This window comes from Pseudophryne corroboree, chromosome 9 (assembly GCF_028390025.1).
Source record: "Pseudophryne corroboree isolate aPseCor3 chromosome 9, aPseCor3.hap2, whole genome shotgun sequence".
NCBI classification, from domain to species: Eukaryota; Metazoa; Chordata; class Amphibia; order Anura; family Myobatrachidae; genus Pseudophryne; species Pseudophryne corroboree.
In genome coordinates, this window is record NC_086452.1 from 112,551,544 (window position 1) to 112,569,133 (window position 17,590).

At 48.2% G+C, this 17,590-nt stretch overlaps 1 protein-coding gene across 2 annotated transcripts in view; it reads right to left on the bottom strand.

Moving 5' to 3' along the window:
- LOC134957687 (ATP-dependent RNA helicase A protein-like) overlaps window positions 1-17,590 on the bottom strand; it is a 699,701-nt gene that overhangs the window by 535,968 nt on the left and 146,143 nt on the right. For both annotated transcript variants that reach the window (XM_063939766.1, XM_063939767.1), the window contains exon 10: window positions 1,442-1,603. In XM_063939766.1, the coding sequence (XP_063795836.1) occupies window positions 1,442-1,603 (162 nt within the window). The remainder of the gene's footprint in view (window positions 1-1,441; window positions 1,604-17,590) is intronic.

Sequence of the window (17,590 nt, forward strand, 5' to 3'; positions counted from 1 at the left end):
TCACGCCGGGAGTGCACAGAGATGCTCCCATTTAAGTGAATGGGGCGTGTCCGTAGCGGCGGTAGGCCGATGGAGCCACGATTAGCGTGGCACCATATGTATATACTATTCTCTTCCTTTACATATGTAAATTGATGGAGTAGAAGAATTGAACGATTCTCAGCATACACCATATTGGAAGTAATTGATATTAAATCCTCTTTTCCACCTTTTTGGTGAACTTATTTCCAGGCTCTGCTTACTCCTTGCTATCTTGAGTGTGTAGTGCATGTTAACTGACTGCACTAAATCCTGCACCCCGTGACATCTTAAAGAACCATTAAAAAACAAAACACAAGGATACCTCAATGATTCTGCCGTTACTTTCTTAGAGAGTAAAAAAAAAAAAGACCTTGTACTGACTTAGCGATGCCTTGTGCCCAAACAGGCTGGCCCCGTAGCTACTAACACCTAACCAAAAGCACTCCTAAGTATGGGCTTATGCACTGGATTTTCAGCGAAAGAGGTGGAGGCGCATGGCACACGCTTCACATAAAATCAAAACCTATGAAAGCAATCACTCTTCTGTACTCTCCATTCTGACTGTCTCCACTAGATCACACCAATTGCTACCCTGCAGCTGGAGAGCTCGAAGGAGCAGTATCTGGTGGCCAAGTGTCCAGCATAATTAGCAATTTTCTCCCTGTGATTCGGATAACTCTCACGTACACACATCATATGACAAGGGCTCACAATGGTGTCTTAGCGAATAGCAGACTCCACTTACAGCTCTCAGCACTGAAATTCAACTTGCATGTATCTATATATGGCTGGCAACAAGCCTCAAATTATGGTCTCTCTGTCCACAGCGCGGCTTTCTGTGCACAGAATGCAGTGAGTGCTGCCACTACAAGGCAGCTTCAGACACTGGGATACGTAGAGCTGTGTCGCGGTCAGCCTGTGAAGCTCCTGAGGGCTTATTTATTTCAACATGACTGAGGAGGGGGGTTCAGTAGTTTCGGTGGGGTGGGAGGGGGGCACATCTTATACTGCAGGAGCCGGGAGAGCACATCCTTCAGAGTCTCATCATCCTCTACCCATCTGCAGCTGAGAAAGTCTCAGAGCACGTCCTGCGGGTACCAGAGAAACTTTAGTAGAACGCAGATAGCCGATGGAAGGACAGTGTGGAGCAGCAGATAATGAACATTTAGCAAAGAAGTTAAGTCTTGCAGCTGTATTTAGAATGGATTGCAGTGGTGCGCGTCTGCTATGAGGAAGACTAATGAGTGCATGAATTAGTTTTTGCAGTATCTTACATTTATTTTATACAAAGTAGTATACACGATAAATAAATTACTTTCTTGCAAATAGATAAAAATATCACTTTGCTGCAAACAGAACATTTATTATATTGGTACATAATATTAGCACCTTTCTATAGAATGTTTTTATTAATACTCACAAATGCCAGAGGCCCATCATGAATATTGCTGCTGGTCCATGGGTTCCAATTCTCCTGAGGCGGTGACCATGCGACCACTCCAGAATGACTCTGCTGCTGAGATGATTCAGTATGGACCAACTGTCCTAGATTGAGGGACACAGGCTGACTGGGATTCTGAGGCTGTGAACAGTGTGTTGTAGAAGGAATATTACAAGATAAGATAACACATTTTCAGGCATATTTATCAATATTTAAAAAAAAAATTGAAAACTGTTGTTTTCACACACTGTTCACACTATTTTAGTATCACCTAAATGTGCTAATGAGGAGAACTACAATAGGAGAATTTGTAAAATTCTCCTCTAAGCCCTTAATACTGCTTTTGTTGCTAAGCAGATCGCATTTCCTACATTTGTAATGGATTCTACTTGGGACTTACTTAAATGTCATTTTAAAAAATATATCGGAGGGAGCCCTGTGATAATAATGTCATCTTTAGATGGCATTATTAGTTTCCTCCGGTTTCTTCTACTGCAGCCCAGTCTTCCATGCCTGCTGGCAGGGAAAGCACATTATGGAGTAGGCTTCTGTGATCAGCCATGCGTGTCTGATAGACATATCACATCTATTTTACATATCATATATACACAAACCTGTTTACATACACATATGTAGAAGAAATGGATAGCAACTAGCGACCACTGGTGTCCCACTATATAAATATTTACCAAGCAGATTTGCATCTTAAAAAAGAAAAAAAAACGCAAACATAAAAATTTGTTAGGAAAGGGGTTGAGACCAGACAACCCTATCCATTTCTTCTACATTTTAAACCAAGCGACTTATTATTGCGGTTTTATTTTGGGGTTAGCTGACGCACTAGAAAACGAAGGAGTGTTCTACATTGTTTTATTGTATAGTGTACAAAATGATATTCACAAATGATGCTATACACACACACACACACACACACACACACACACACACACACACACACACACATATTCATGCGCAGGCTGTGTGTATAAGGTGTATATGAAACAAATACAATCTGTGTTTAGTCTTGGGTCCCATCCTCAAGAAACTGTACCTCAATATGGCATGCAGATATTCCAAAAATAGGATTTAAATTACATACCGGTAAATCCTTTTCTCGTAGTCCGTAGAGGATGCTGGGGTACATATTAGTACCATGGGGGTATAGATGGGTCCACCAGGAGCCATGGGCACTTTAACACTTTAATAGTGTGGGCTGGCTCCTCACTCTGACCCTCCTATCAGACTCAGTCTAGAAACTGTGCCCGAGGAGACAGACAACTTCAAGAGAAGGATTATACACAGATAGTGGCGAGATTCACACCAGCTCACACATACAAGGCAAACCAAGCTAACCAGCTTAAAAACTCAGCAACAGCTGAACGAGAATACTTAACCAAGTAACAAACAGTACTTAATCAAAAACAAATCAGTACTGAACCAAGTAACCACTGCAGGATCACGAAGCGCTGGGCGGGCGCCCAGCATTCTCTACGGACTACGAGAAAAGGATTTACCGGTAGGTAATTAATATCCTATTTTCTCTTACGTCCTAGAGGATGCTGGGGTCCATGTTAGTACCATGGGGATGTACCAAAGCTCCCAGAACGGGAGGGAGAGCGCGGAGGCTCCTGCAGAACTGATTGACCAAACTTTAGGTCCTCAGAGGCCAAAGTATCGAACTTGTAGAACTCAGCAAACGTGTTCGACCCTGACCAAGTAGCCACTCGGCAAAGCTGTAAAGCGGAGACACCCCGAGCATCCGCCCAGGAAGAACCCACCTTATGAGTAGAGTGGGACTTAACAGATTTAGGACACGGCAATCCTGCCGTAGAATATGCATGCTGGATAGTGACCCTGATCCAACGAGAGATCGTCTGCTTAGAAGCAGGACACCCAAATATCTTGGGATCATACAGGACAAACAGGAAGTCCGATTTTCTGTGACGAGCAGTCCTCTTCACATAGATTTTCAGAGCCCGTACAACATCCAAGGACTTCGATGGAATTGAGGAGTCAGTAGCAACTGGCACCACAATAGGTTGGTTGGTTTGAAAAGCCGACACAACCTTTGGAAGGAAATGCTGACGTGTCCTGAGCTCAGCTCTATCTTAATGGAAGATCAAGTAAGGGCTTTTACAAGACAAAGCCCCCAACTACGACACATGTCTAGCAAAAGTTAAGGCCAACAAAGTGACAGCCGTCCACATGAGAACCTTGACCTCAACATCCTGTAGAGCAGTGATTTTCAACCGCTGTGCCGCGGCACACTGGTGTGCCGCCAGCGGTTGTCAAGTGTGCCGCCGCCGCCAGAGATCCCTGCTGCCAGTCCCCGTCTGCTGCCGTCTTCACTATACAATGACCGCGTAAGAGCTGCCTGCGCTGCCCGATAGTGATACTGATTTACAGCATCACTATCGGGCAGCACAGGCAGCTCTTCTGCGGTCACTGTATAGTGAAGACGGCAGCTCTCCTGCGGGCCCGCCCGTGACCCCTACAACATGGCGTGACTCATAGGTCACGTACACATCACCATCCCGCATAGGCAGCGACTAGTTTCCCTTCGTGGCCCGTGCTGCTGTGTTCTGCTCCTCAATGCTCCTGCCGCTAAGGGGGAAAACAAAAAAGGTTTGGGCCAGTGCTTTATGATGTGTGTGCAGTGCCATTACTATGTGTGTGGTGGCATTACTATGGGGGTCAGTGTGTGTGTGGTGGCATTACTGTGGGTGTCAGTGTGTTTGGTGGCATTACTATGGGGGTCAGTGTCTCTGGTGGCATTACTGTTGGTGTCAGTGTGTTTGGTGGCATTACTATGGGGGTCAGTGTGTGTGTGGTGGCATTACTGTGGGTGTCAGTGTGTTTGGTGGCATTACTATGGGGGTCAGTGTCTCTGGTGGCATTACTGTGGGTGTCAGTGTGTTTCGTGGCATTACTATGGGGGTCAGTGTATTTGGTGGCATTACTATGGGGGTCAGTGTATTTGGTGGCATTACTATGGGGGTCAGTGTGTCTGGTGGCATTACTGTGGGGGTCGGTGTGTGTGGTGGTATTACTATGGGGGGGCAATGTGTGCAATTACTATGGGGTACAGTGTGATGGCATTACTATGAGGGTCAATGTGTGGAATTACTGTGGCAGACAGTGTGTTCAAGTACTGTGCATTATTTTAATAACTGTTGGGGACAATGTGTGTGTGTTTTTAGCCTTGGGGACAAATATGTTTGTTTTATTTCCCTGTGTGTGTTTTATTTTTCCGTGGGGTACCGATGGTGTGCCTTGGCAATTTTTAAATCTTTTTGGTGTGCCGCAAACTGAAAAAGGTTGAAAATCACTGCTGTAGAGGCTCGAACCAATCCGATTGGAGGAACTGTAACACCACGTTAAGATCCCAGGGTGCCGTAGGCGGCACAAAGGGAAGCTGGACGTGCAGAACCCCTTTCAAGAAAGTCTGAACCAGGGAGGGAAGCCAGTTGTTTCTGGAAGAAAAACCTTTATGGATCCCAAACTCAGGCCCACCTGAAAACACCTGCTTTCAGGAAGAGGAGAAACCCTCCCAGTTGAAACTTCACCGTAAGAAACTTTTTCCAAATGCAATGGTAATGTTTAGACGTTACTCCTTTCCTAGCCTGTATCAGGGTAGGAATAACCTTGTTCGGAATGCCCTTCTGAGCTAATATCTGGCGTTCAACCTCCATGCCGTCAAACAAAGCCGTGGTAAGCGAACGGCCCCTGTTGCAGCAGGTCCTCCCGAAGAGGAAGAGGCCTCGGATCTTCCAGCAGTAGATGCAGAAGATCCGCGTACTAAGCCCTTCTTGGCCAGTCCGGAGCAATGAGGATTGCCTGAACTCTTGTTCTCTTTATGAGTTTTAGAATCCTTGGAATGAGTGGAAGTGGAGGAAACACGTACACTGACTGGAACACCCACGGAGACACCAGGGCATCCACCACCACTGCTTGCGGGTCTCTTGACCTGGAACAGTACTCTCCGAAGCTTCTTGTGGAGACGGGAGGCCATCATGTCTATTTGAGGTACACCCCAAAGATTTGTCACCTCCGTGAACACCTCCGGATGGAGGCCCCACTCTCCTGGATGGAGATCGTGTCTGCTGAGGAAGTCCGCTTCCCAGTTGTCCACTCCCGGAATGAAGATTGCTGACAGCGCCAACGCGTGCCTTTCTGACCAGGGGATGATTCTTTCCCTCTGACATTGCAGCTCTGCTCTTCGTTCCGCCCTGTCGGTTTATGTAGGCCACTATCGTTACATCGTCCGACTGCACCTGAATGACCCGATTTTGTAGAAGATGTGCCGCTTGTAGAAGACCGTTGTACACGGCTCTTAGTTTCAGAATGTTGATTGGAAAAATGGATTTCGGACTTGACCACCTTCCTTGGAAGGTCTCCCCTTGAGTGACTGCGCCCCAACCTCGAGACTTGCATCCGTGGTTAGAAGGATCCAGTTCTGAATTCTGAACCTGCGGCCCTCTAGAAGGTGAGGCATTTGTAGCCACCACAGGAGTGAAATCCTGGCTTTTGGCAACAGATGTTTGCTCTGGTGCATGTGCAGATGAGAACCCGACCACTTGTCCAGGAGATCCAGTTGGAAGGACCATGCATTAAATCTTCCGCACTGAAGAGCCTCGTAGGAGGCAACCATCTTCCCCAGAAGGCGAATGCACTAATGAACCGATACCCGGGTAGGCTTCAAGACATCCCGGACCATAGCTTGGATCACCAACTCCTTTTCCACCTGTAGAAATACTCTCTGCACTTCCATGTCGAGGATCATCCCCAGGAAAGAATCTCCTTGTCGGCTTCAAATGTGATATTGTAAGATTCAGGATCTATCCATGTTCCCTGAGCCGTCGAGTCGTGAGAGCAATGGACTGCAATAACCTTTCCCTGGAAGATGCCTTTATCAGCAGATCGTCCAGATAACGAATTACATCTACCCCTTGCCTGCGGAGGAGAATCATCATCTCTGCCATTACCTTGGTGAACACCCTCGGTGCTGTGGAGAGGCCGAATGGCAGTGCCCGGAACGGATAGTCACAGTCCAACAGCGCAAATCTGAGATAAGCCTGGTGTGGCGGCCAAATCGGAATGTGGAAGTACGCATCCTTGATGTCCAAGGACACCAAAAACTCTCCCTCCTCCAGCACTGAGATCACCGCACTCAGAGATTCCATTTTGAACTTGAATTCCCTCAGATAAGGGTTTAGAAACTTCAGGTTCAAAATTGGCCTGACCGAACCATCCGGTTTAGGTACCACAAACAGGTTTGAATAATAACCCTGGTTTACCAGATGAGGTGGAACTGGAACAATTACATCTGACCTTTCCAATTTGTGAATGGCTTCCTGAAGGATAGCCCTTTCTGTCAGCAAAGCTGGCAGGCATGATTTGAAGAACCTGTGGGGTGGGAGCTCTTGAAACTCCAGTGTGTACCCCTGGGACACAAGGGGGGGGGTCATTCCTAGTTGATCGCTCGCTAGCAGTTTTTAGCAGGCGTGCAAACGCTAAGCCACCGCGCTCTGGGAGTGTATTTTAGCTTAGCAGAAGTGCGAACGAAAGGATCGCACAGCATCTACAAAAAAATAATAATAAGATTTTACTTACCAGTAAATCTATTTCTCGTAGTCCGTAGAGGATGCTGGGGACTCCGTAATTACCATGGGGAAGAGACTGGCTCTGCAGGAGACATGGGCACTTTAAGAAAGAATTTAGTTCCTGGTGTGCACTGGCTCCTCCCTCTCTGCCCCTCCTCCAGACCTCAGTTAGAGAAACTGTGCCCAGAGGAGATGGACAGTACGAGGAAAGGATTTTTGTTAATCCAAGGGCAAGATTCATACCAGCCACACCAATCACACCGTATAACTTGTAAACAGTATGACAATAACATAGCATCAGTTGACTCCCGATGCAACAATAACGTAACCCTTATTGAAGCAATAACTATATACAAGTATTGCAGAAGAAGTCCGCACTTGGGACGGGCGCCCAGCATCCTCTACGGACTACGAGAAATAGATTTACCGGTAAGTAAAATCTTATTTTCTCTAACGTCCTAGAGGATGCTGGGGACTCCGTAAGGACCATGGGGATTATACCAAAGCTCCCAAACGGGCGGGAGAGTGCGGATGACTCTGCAGCACCGATTGAGCAAACATAAGGTCCTCCTCAGCTAGGGTATCAAACTTATATAATTTTGCAAAGGTGTTTGTACCCGACCAAGTAGCAGCTCGACACAGCTGTAGTGCCGAGACCCCTCGGGCAGCCGCCCAAGAAGAGCCCACTTTCCTAGTGGAATGGGCCTTGATCGATTTAGGTAACGGCAATTCTGCCGTAGAATGCGCCTGCTGAATCGTGATACAGATCCAGCGAGCAAGAGTCTGCTTTGAAGCAATGGCCGCCAAGCTTGTTGGCTGCATACAGAACAAACAGTGCTTCTGTTTTTCGGACTCTAACCGTCCTGGCTACATAAATTTTCAAAGCCCTGACCACATCAAGGGACTCGGAATCCTCTAAGTCCCATGTAGCCACAGGCACCACAATAGGTTGGTTCATATGAAAGGATGAAATCACTTTTGTCAGGAACTGAGGACGTGTCCGCAATTCCGCTCTATCCATATGGAAAACCAGATAGAGGCTTTTATGTGATAAAGCCGCTAATTCCGACACTCGCCTAGCCAAAGCCAGGGCTAATAACATGACCACCTTCCAAGTGAGATATTTCAACTCCACCATTTTCAGTGGTTCAAACCAGTGTGACTTTAGGAAGTCCAAGACCACATTAAGGTCCCAAGGCGCCACCGGAGGCACAAACGAAAGCTGAATATGCAGTACTCCCTTAACATAAGTCTGAACTTCTGGGAGAGAAGCCAATACTTTTTGAAAGAAAATGGATAGGGCCGAAATCTGGACCTTAATGGAGCCTTATTTAAGGCCCAAATTTACTCCAGTTTGTAGGAAGTGAAGGAAACGGCCCAGATGGAATTCTTCCGTAGGAGCATTCCTGGCCTCACACCAAGAAACACATCTTCGCCATATACGGCGATAATGTTTTGCTGTTACTGCCTTCCTAGCCTTTATCAGCGTAGGGATAACCTCAACCGGAATACCTTTTTCCGCTAGGATCCGGCGTTCAACCGCCATGCCGTCAAATGCAGCAGCGGTAAGTCTTGGAACAGACAGGGTCCCTGTTGCAACAGGTCCTGCCTTAGAGGAAGAGGCCACGGATCTTCCGTGAGCATTTCCTGCAGATCTGGATACCAGGTCCGTCGTGGCCAATCTGGAACAACGAGGATTGTTCTCACTCCTTTTCTTCTCTCTCTTTTATCCACTAGGGGACACTGGAGTCAAATACAGTAGGGGTGTGAAGCCTTGAACCGGAGGTGTGGCACAATCTAAAATTAGCATTGTCTGCACAGCCGGCTGCTCCCCCTTCACATCCCTCCTCCCTCAGTTTGAAAAATTGTGCTGGAGGCACAGCACATGGAGCACTGAGCTCCTGACTAAAATCTAACGAAGTGTGCTGCGTCCACCTAATAAAAGGGAGACAAAGCCACATATCTATTGGAGAGACAAAGATCCCTATTGAAGGGACCTGCCGCTCTCCACAGGAGATCCTCCAGACTCCTAACAGTGAGTACTGGTGAAGGAAGAAATAGCTTAGACTAGGTTACTTCATGGAAATTTTTTTTTTCTCCTTTTCTTGGATTCCTTATTTCATATCACTGCTGCCTCCTTAATGAACTCCCTTCTTGCAGACTACAGCGGCGGGCGCGGGACAGGGTGCGGCGCGGGACTCAGCCCTTCCTCCCTGTGAGCAGGTAGCAACGGCAGAGAGGCGCGCTACACAGCAGACGCGCGCCGGCCAGCGCCAGCCGAAGCGGAGCACAGGCGCCGCTACGGGACTGTCCAGGCGCGCGCCGGCCAGCAGGTCCGGAGCGCGCCATATAGTAGAGGGGAAAGCACAAGCGCCGATAGCAACTCGGCGCGCGCCAGCCAGCGGGCAGCAGGAGGGGACCAAACAAACAAGGCAGCAAGTGCAAAATTAAAAACAAGATGTAATAGAAATATATATGGGACAGACCATAGAATATTACACATTTAGTGAGGGCCATATATAATAAGTATGGCGCCAGAATGTGATAAGGGATGGGTCCTCCCCCTCCCCCCAGTAAAGTAAATAGCAGAAGGTTACTTATTAAAGAATTAGCTCCCTCTGCTGCACTACCTGCATAGTGCATAGTATAATGGAGCAGTGGGATCGTGAGGTAACAGCTCCCTCTGCTGGTGTAAAATATATTTACAGTATATGAGGATCTCCTGAAAAGTAACCAAACTTTACAATTTATATTTTCAAGGGAGTTCTGTTTCAAAGATCCTGCAGAAAATTCACGGAAGCAAGCGAATACCAACTCTAACATCGCAGCTTTACAGTTGGGGTGTGAGGATTGCGAGTCAGCTGGTGTTTTATTTTTTTTATTTTTATTTGTAAATTTTTTGTTTTTGTTTAATTAAGTAAAGATATTGGCCTGCTCCTTTTTATATACGAAAAGGACAGGTAATTCCAGCCAGATCCAACACCTTCGCTTCCATCATCTCCCAGTCTTTCTCTTCCTAGTTTAAAGGGTGAAAGCGTGGCGGGTTACCCTGGTACAGGGTTTTCAAAACAACATGTCTAAGGCAACCAAGACCTCCAAGACCTGTTATGTTTGTACGAAATGTAACAAGAAGAGCACGCGGGTTGGCAGCTCCGGGGTGTGCGACTCCTGCTTAGACAAGGAGGCACCACCTGGGAGCAGTGCTCTAGCTAAGGCATGGGAAGACAACCTTGCTAATAGAATCTCCATGGAGATGGCAGAATCGCGCAAGCAACAATCAGTATGGGCTGCGGGATTCTCCAAGACGATGGAGGAATTCCTCATCAGGTTAACGCCGCCCGCACGCAGAAACAAGTGTGCGCAAGGCTGTTAAAAGAACTCTCCCTATGATACCAGAATCAGAAGAGGAAGGGGTTTTTCTTCTTGATACGGAGGAAGGTGAGTTAATTGAACCTAACCTAGATGCCGACTTTCCAGAAGAGGACTCGGCAATCTCAGGTCTAGACTCCTTAATTGACGCGGTAAAAGAGATCCTAAGCTTTAAAGACGAGGAAATACGGGAGCCGGAGGATTTCGATTTATTCGAATCCCAGAAGCCGCGTTCAGCAGTGTTTCCCATTCCCAAATCCCTCCAATCTCAGATAGAGGAAGCTTGGAAACAGCCTGACAAACGGTTTCAATTTCCGAAACGGTTTCAGGTAACTTATCCCCTACCTAAGGGTGTAATGGACAAGTGGGAGACTCCGCCGGTAGTGGATGCTTCACTAGGAAGGTTGTCAAAAAAGACAATTTTACCAATTCCTAACGTAACTACTCTAAAGGATGCGTCAGACTGTAAGGTTGACACTGCGTTAAAGTAAATTTTTGTGGCAGCTGGTGCAGCGCAGAGACCTGCGATCGTCTGTGCTTGGGTCAACAAGGCCATGGGTGCATGGTCCAGCCGTATTGTACAAGCTATTGAGGAGGAAAATAGCTTAGAAGAGATTACCCAACTGGCGGAACATATTCGGGAATCTGCATCGTACTTATGCCAAGCTTCTAAGGATATTAGCAGAATAGCATTGCGCATATCTGCATCGGCCATATCGGCTAGATGGATTTTATGGCTCAGAGAATGGCTGGGAGACTCTGAGATCAAAAAGGCAGTAGAATCCATCCCCTTTGGGGGGGAAATGCTGTTCGGACCAGAATTAGACAAGTGGATTTCGCAGGCTACAGCGGGGAAGTCCACTTTTCTGCCTACTCCTTATACGAGAACCACTCCACAGACTAGGAGAGGTTATTCGGGACCTGCGTTTACTTCATTTCGATCAGTCCTTTCGAGCCCGAGGAAGGGGTTTCGGTACACACGCACATGGAGGCAGAGGTAGAGGCCGCTCACAGGCAGCAACCAGAAAGCAGGATAAACCTACTGACAAGACCGTGGCATGACGGCCTCTCAGCTCACCTGGGGTCCCCCTTGGTGGGCGGCCGACTGGAAGGTTTTCAGGACATCTGGGCCAAGACCTCACCAGAACTTTTGGGTGAACAGTATCTCTCAGGGATACAAACTGGAATTTCAACAGAGGCCTCATAGTCAGTTTTTTACGACAGGACTGCCTCAGTGCCCTCACAAAACAAGGGCACTACGGGCAGCAATTCAAAAGTTGCTACAGGCAGAGGTCATTATTCCGGTTCCCGCTTCGCAGAGAGGAACGGGGTTCTATTCCAATCTTTTTGTCGTGCCAAAGCCAGACGGGACGGTCAGACCAATACTCAATTTAAAAGTTTTCAACCAGTTCTTAAGGGTCTACAAATTCAAGATGGAATCAATCCAATCGGTCATTGCAGGTCTAGAACAGGGCGAGTTCATGGTATCCATGGACATAAAAGATGCATATCTGCATATTCCGATCTGGACTCCTCAGCAGGCTTACTTAAGGTTCGCACTGCTGGCGGATCACTACCAATTCCGGGCCTTGCCGTTCGGTCTATCATCAGCCCCAAGAATCTTCACAAAGATCATGGCAATCATGGTTGCAGGACTGAGACTGTTGGGGGTCACGATTATACCGTATCTGGACGATTTACTGATCAAAGCACCATCTCAAGATCGACTGCTCAGGGATGTTCAGACATCCCATCAATTTCTAATTCAACATGGATGGATTATCAATTTCCAAAAGTCCAACCTCATACCGACTCAACGGATTCAATTCCTCGGTCTCATCTTGGACACGGTACTATTACGTGTGTTCCTGCCAGAGAACAAGGTCCAGGACCTACAGAGATTAGTGGCTCAGGTACTGAGGACGCAAACTGTTTCTCTGCACCTCTGTGTGCAACTTCTCGGGAAGATGGTGGCGTCGTTCGAAGCTCTCCAGTACGGCAGACTTCATTCCCGACCATTCCAAATAAACCTCATTGCTCAGGGAGCAGGCTCGCACTGGCTTCTCCATCGGAGAATCAGACTTCAACCGCAGGTACGAGTCTCCTTGATATGGTGGTCGTTACACAAGAACCTTGCAGCCGGCAAGAAATTCGGCATTTGGGATTGGAGGATTCTGACAACGGACGCCAGTCTCAGAGGTTGGGGAGCCGTCCTAGAGGACCATCAGTTTCAAGGACGGTGGACGTTACAGGAGAGCAGACTACCCATAAATATCCTCTAACTGAGAGCAGTTTACAATGCGCTTCGCTTGGCAGAAGACATAGTCATGAATCAACACATCAAGATTCAGTCGGACAATGTCACGACGACGGCTTACATAAACCGTCAAGGAGGGACAAAAAGCAGGATGGCGTTAAAGGAAGCCACAAAGATCTTGTTGTGGGCAGAAAGACGAAACATCATCCTCTCGGCAGTGTTCATTCCAGGTGTGGAAAACTGGGAAGCAGATTACCTAAGTCGCCAGGACATGCATCCAGGAGAGTGGTGCCTACATCCACGGATTTTCGACACGGTGGTGAGACGATGGGGTCGGCCTCAGATGGACCTAATGGCGTCTCGGCAAAACCATCAGCTGCCCAGATATGTGGCAAGGATTCGAGATCCAGCAGCAGAAGGAGTGGATGCATTAACGCTTCCTTGGTGTTACATGAGGGTTTACATATTTCCACCATTCCCACTCATACCGAGGGTTCTGAAAAGGGTGAAGCGGGAACGAGTGTGGGCGATTCTAATCGCACCAGATTGGCCCCGCAGGAGTTGGTTCTCCGAAATGCGGGGTTACTTGTGGAAGATCCTTGGAGGTTACCTCAGAGAGAGGACCTGCTATCTCAGGGACCGTTTCTACACCCCGACCTGAACAGGCTGCGTTTGACGGCGTGGCTATTGAAACCCGGATCTTAAGAAACAGAGGGATTCCAAGAACGGCCATTCCTACAATGATTGCCGCTAGGAAGCCGGTCACAGCCAGGCACTACTACAGGATTTGGAGACGGTACATGGCTTGGTGTCAGGAACGGGGATGGAATTCGACGAACTTCCACTTATCTCGACTGCTACTTTTCCTTCAGGCCGGTCTAGAGGGAGGACTCAGACTGGGGTCTCTGAAGGTTCAGATTTCGGCTCTCTCCATCCTTTTTCAACAGCGGCTAGCATCCTTGCCAGAGATTCAAACCTTTTTACAGGGGGTTCTGAGGATTCAACCCCCTTTTCGTCCTCCCACGGCACCATGGGACTTAAATTTGGTGTTAAAATATTTGAAGTCGCCGACGTTTGAGCCGTTGACAAGAACAGGCCTGAAATCTCTCTCTTGGAAGGTCACCTTATTGCTTGCCTTGGCTTCAGCTAGGCGGGTTTCTGAGTTGGGAGCCTTATCCTGTAAGTGTCCTTTCTTAGTTTTTCATGAGGATAGGGCGGAACTCCGTACAAGAGCGGACTTCCTTCCGAAGGTAGTTTCAGGGTTTCATGTAAACCAGCCAATAGTGGTTCCATCTTTCCAGGGTCTCACAGATGAGGACGTGGCCCTGGATGTTGTCCGAGCCTTACGGGTGTACGTACAGGTTACGTCGTCATTCAGAAAGTTGGACCATTTGTTTGTTCTTTATGATGGGCCAAAGAAGGGTTGGCCAGCTTCAAAGCAGTCTTTGGCTAGATGGATGAGACTTGCCATTCGGCAAGCTTATATTTCCTGTGGCAAACAGGTTCCGGTTCAGATGGGTGCTCATACTACCCGTTCAGTGGGTGCCTCGTGGGCGGCTGCCAGGGGTGCTTCCACTACTCAACTTTGCAGAGCGGCGACGTAGTCTTCAGCCCACACGTTTGCGAAATTTTACAAGTTTGATACTTTTGCGTCCGGAGAATCTAAGTTCGGATGTTTAGTTTTGCAGGACACCGACAGCACTCCCTCCCTGGGGGTAAACTTTGGGACGTCCCCTACTGTGCAGACAATGCTAATTTTAGATTGTGCCACACCTCCGGTTCAAGGCTTCACACCCCTACTGTATAGGACTCCAGTGTCCCCTAGAGGATTCAGAGAAATGGATTTATCGGTAAGTACCAAAATCCTCTTTACTATTCTCAACACCTTGGGTATGAGAGGAAGAGGAGGAAATACATAGACGGACCGGAACACCCACGGTGTCACAAGGGCGTCTACCGCTACTGCCTGAGGGTCTCTGGACCTGGCGCAATACCTCTGTAGCTTTTTGTTGAGGCGGGACGCCATCATGTCTATCTGTGGCAGTTCCCACCGACTCACAATCTGTGCGAAGACTTCGGGATTTAGTCCCTACTCTCCCGGGTGTAGGTCGTGTCTGCTGAGGAAGTCTGCTTCCCAGTTGTCCACTCCTGGAATGAACACTGCTGACAGTGCGCTTACATAATTTTCCGCCCAGCGAAGAATCCTGGTAGCTTCCGCCATTGCCGCTCTGCTCCTTGTGCCGCCTTGGCGGTTTACATGAGCCACTGCGGTGATGTTGTCTGACTGGATCAGAACTGGTTGGTTGCGAAGTAAGGCCTCCGCTAGACGTAGGGCGTTGTATATGGCCCTTAGTTCCAGGATGTTGATGTGCACACAAGTCTCTTGACTTGACCAAAGACCCTGGAAATTTCTTCCCTGTGTGACTGCTCCCCAACCTCGGAGGCTTGCGTCCGTGGTCACCAGGATCCAATCCTGAATACCGAATCTGCGGCCCTCGAGAAGGTGAGCACTCTGCAGCCACCACAGGAGCGACACCCTGGCCCTGGGGGACAGGGTGATCAACCGATGCATCTGTAGATGTGATCTGGACCACTTGTCCAACAGATCTCATTGGAAAGTCCTCGCATGAAACCTGCCAAAGGGAACGGCCTCGTATGAGGCCACCATCTTTCCCAGGGCTCGAGTGCAATGATGCACGGACACCTGTCTTGATTTCAAAAGGTTCCTGACCAGAGTCATAAATTCCTGGGCTTTTTCGGAAGATAAACCCTTTTCTGGGTCATGCCCAAGAAAGGCAGACGAGTCGTAGGAACCAACTGCGACTTTGGGATATTGAGAATCCAGCCGTGTTGTTGTAACACTTTCAGTGAAAGAGCTATGCTGTTCAGCAACTGCTCTCTTGATCTCGCTTTTATGAGGAGATCGTACAAGTACGGGATAATTGTGACACCCTGTTTGCGCAGGAACACCATCAATTCCGCCATTACCTTGGTGAAAATCCTCGGAGCCGTTGAGAGACCAAACGGCAACGTCTGAAATTGGTAATGACAGTCCTGTACCGCAAATCTTAGGAACGCCTGATGAGGTGGATAAATGGGGACATGAAGGTACGCATCCTTTATGTCCAGTGACACCATAAAATCCCCCCCTTCCAGGCTGGCGATGACCGCTCTTAGCGATTCCATCTTGACCTTGAACCTCTTCAAGTATAGGTTCAGAGATTTTAAATTCAATATGGGTCTGACCGAACCGTCCGGTTTCGGAACCACAAACATGGTCGAATAATAACCCCTTCCCTGTTGAAGGAGGGGAACCTCGACCACCACCTGCTGAAGATACAATTTTTGTATTGCATTTAACACTATCTCCCTCTCTAGGTGGGAAGACGGTAGGGCCGATTTGAAAAACCGGCGAGGAGGCACCTCTTCGAATTCCAGCTTGTAACCCTGAGACACAATTTCTATTGCCCAGGGATCCACCTGGGAGTGAACCCACATGTGGCTGAAATTCCGAAGACGCGCCCCCACTGGCCCCGACTCCGCCAGTGGAGCCCCAGCGTCATGCGGTGGATTTTGCAGAGGCCGGGGAGGACTTCTGTTCCTGGGAACTAGCTGTATTGTGTAGCTTCTTTCCTCTGCCCCTACCTCTGGCAAGAAAGGACGCACCTCGGACTTTCTTGTTTCTTTGTGAACGAAAGGACTGCATTTGATAATGCGGTGCTCTCTTAGGCTGTGAGGGAACAAAAGGCAAAAAATTGACTTTCCAGCAGGAGCTGTGGAGACCAGGTCTGAGAGACCTTCACCGAACAATTCCTCACCCCTGTAAGGTAAAACCTCCATATGCCATTTTGAGTCGGCATCACCTGTCCATTGCCAAGTCCACAGGACCCTTCTTGCAGAAATCGACATAGCGTTTATTCTAGAACCCAGCAGACTAATGTCTCTTTGAGCATCTCTCATATAAAGGACAGCGTCTTTAATATGACCCAGGGTCAATAAAACAGTATCCCTATCTAGGGTATCAAACTCCTCTTATAAGGTATCAGTCCATGCCGCTACTGCACTACAGACCCAGGCCGACGCGATTGCCGGTCTGAGCAAGGTACCTGAATGTGTATAAATGGACTTCAGGGTACCCTCCTGTTTGCGATCAGCAGCATCCTTGAGGGTAGCCGTATCCTGGGACGGCAGGGCTACCTTTTTGGATAAGCGTGTTAAAGCTTTGTCCACCCTAGGGGAGGATTCCCATCGTAACCTGTCCGTTGGCGGGAAAGGAAACGCCATAAGAATCCGTTTGGAAATCTGCAGTTTTTTATCTGGAGATTCCCAAGCTTTTTTACACAACTCATTCAGTTCGTGTGAGGGCGGAAAAGTTACCTCAGGTTTCTTTCCCTTATACATATAAACTCTTGTGTCAGGGACAGGGGTTTCCTCTGTGATGTGCAAAACCTCCTTAATTGCTATAATCATATATCGGAGTGATTTAGCCAACTTTGGCTGTAACTTTGCATCACCGTAATCGACACTGGAGTCAGAATCCATGTCGGTATCTGTTTCAACAAATTGGGATATTGGGCGCTTATGAGACCCCGACGGTCCCTGCGATATAGGATCAGGCACGGGTTGAGACCCTGACTGTCCCAGTGCATCAGCCTTGTCTAATCTTTTATGCAAGGAATTTACATTATCATTTAAAACCTTCCACATATCCATCCAATCAGGTGTCGGCGTCGTCGGCGGAGACACCACATTTGCTCCCGCTCCTCTCCCACATATCCTTGCACATCAGACATGTCGACACAAGCGTACCGACACACCACACACACAGGGAATATCCTTTCTGAAGACAGTTCCCCCACAAGGCCCTTTGGAGAGACAGAGAGTATGCCAGCACACACC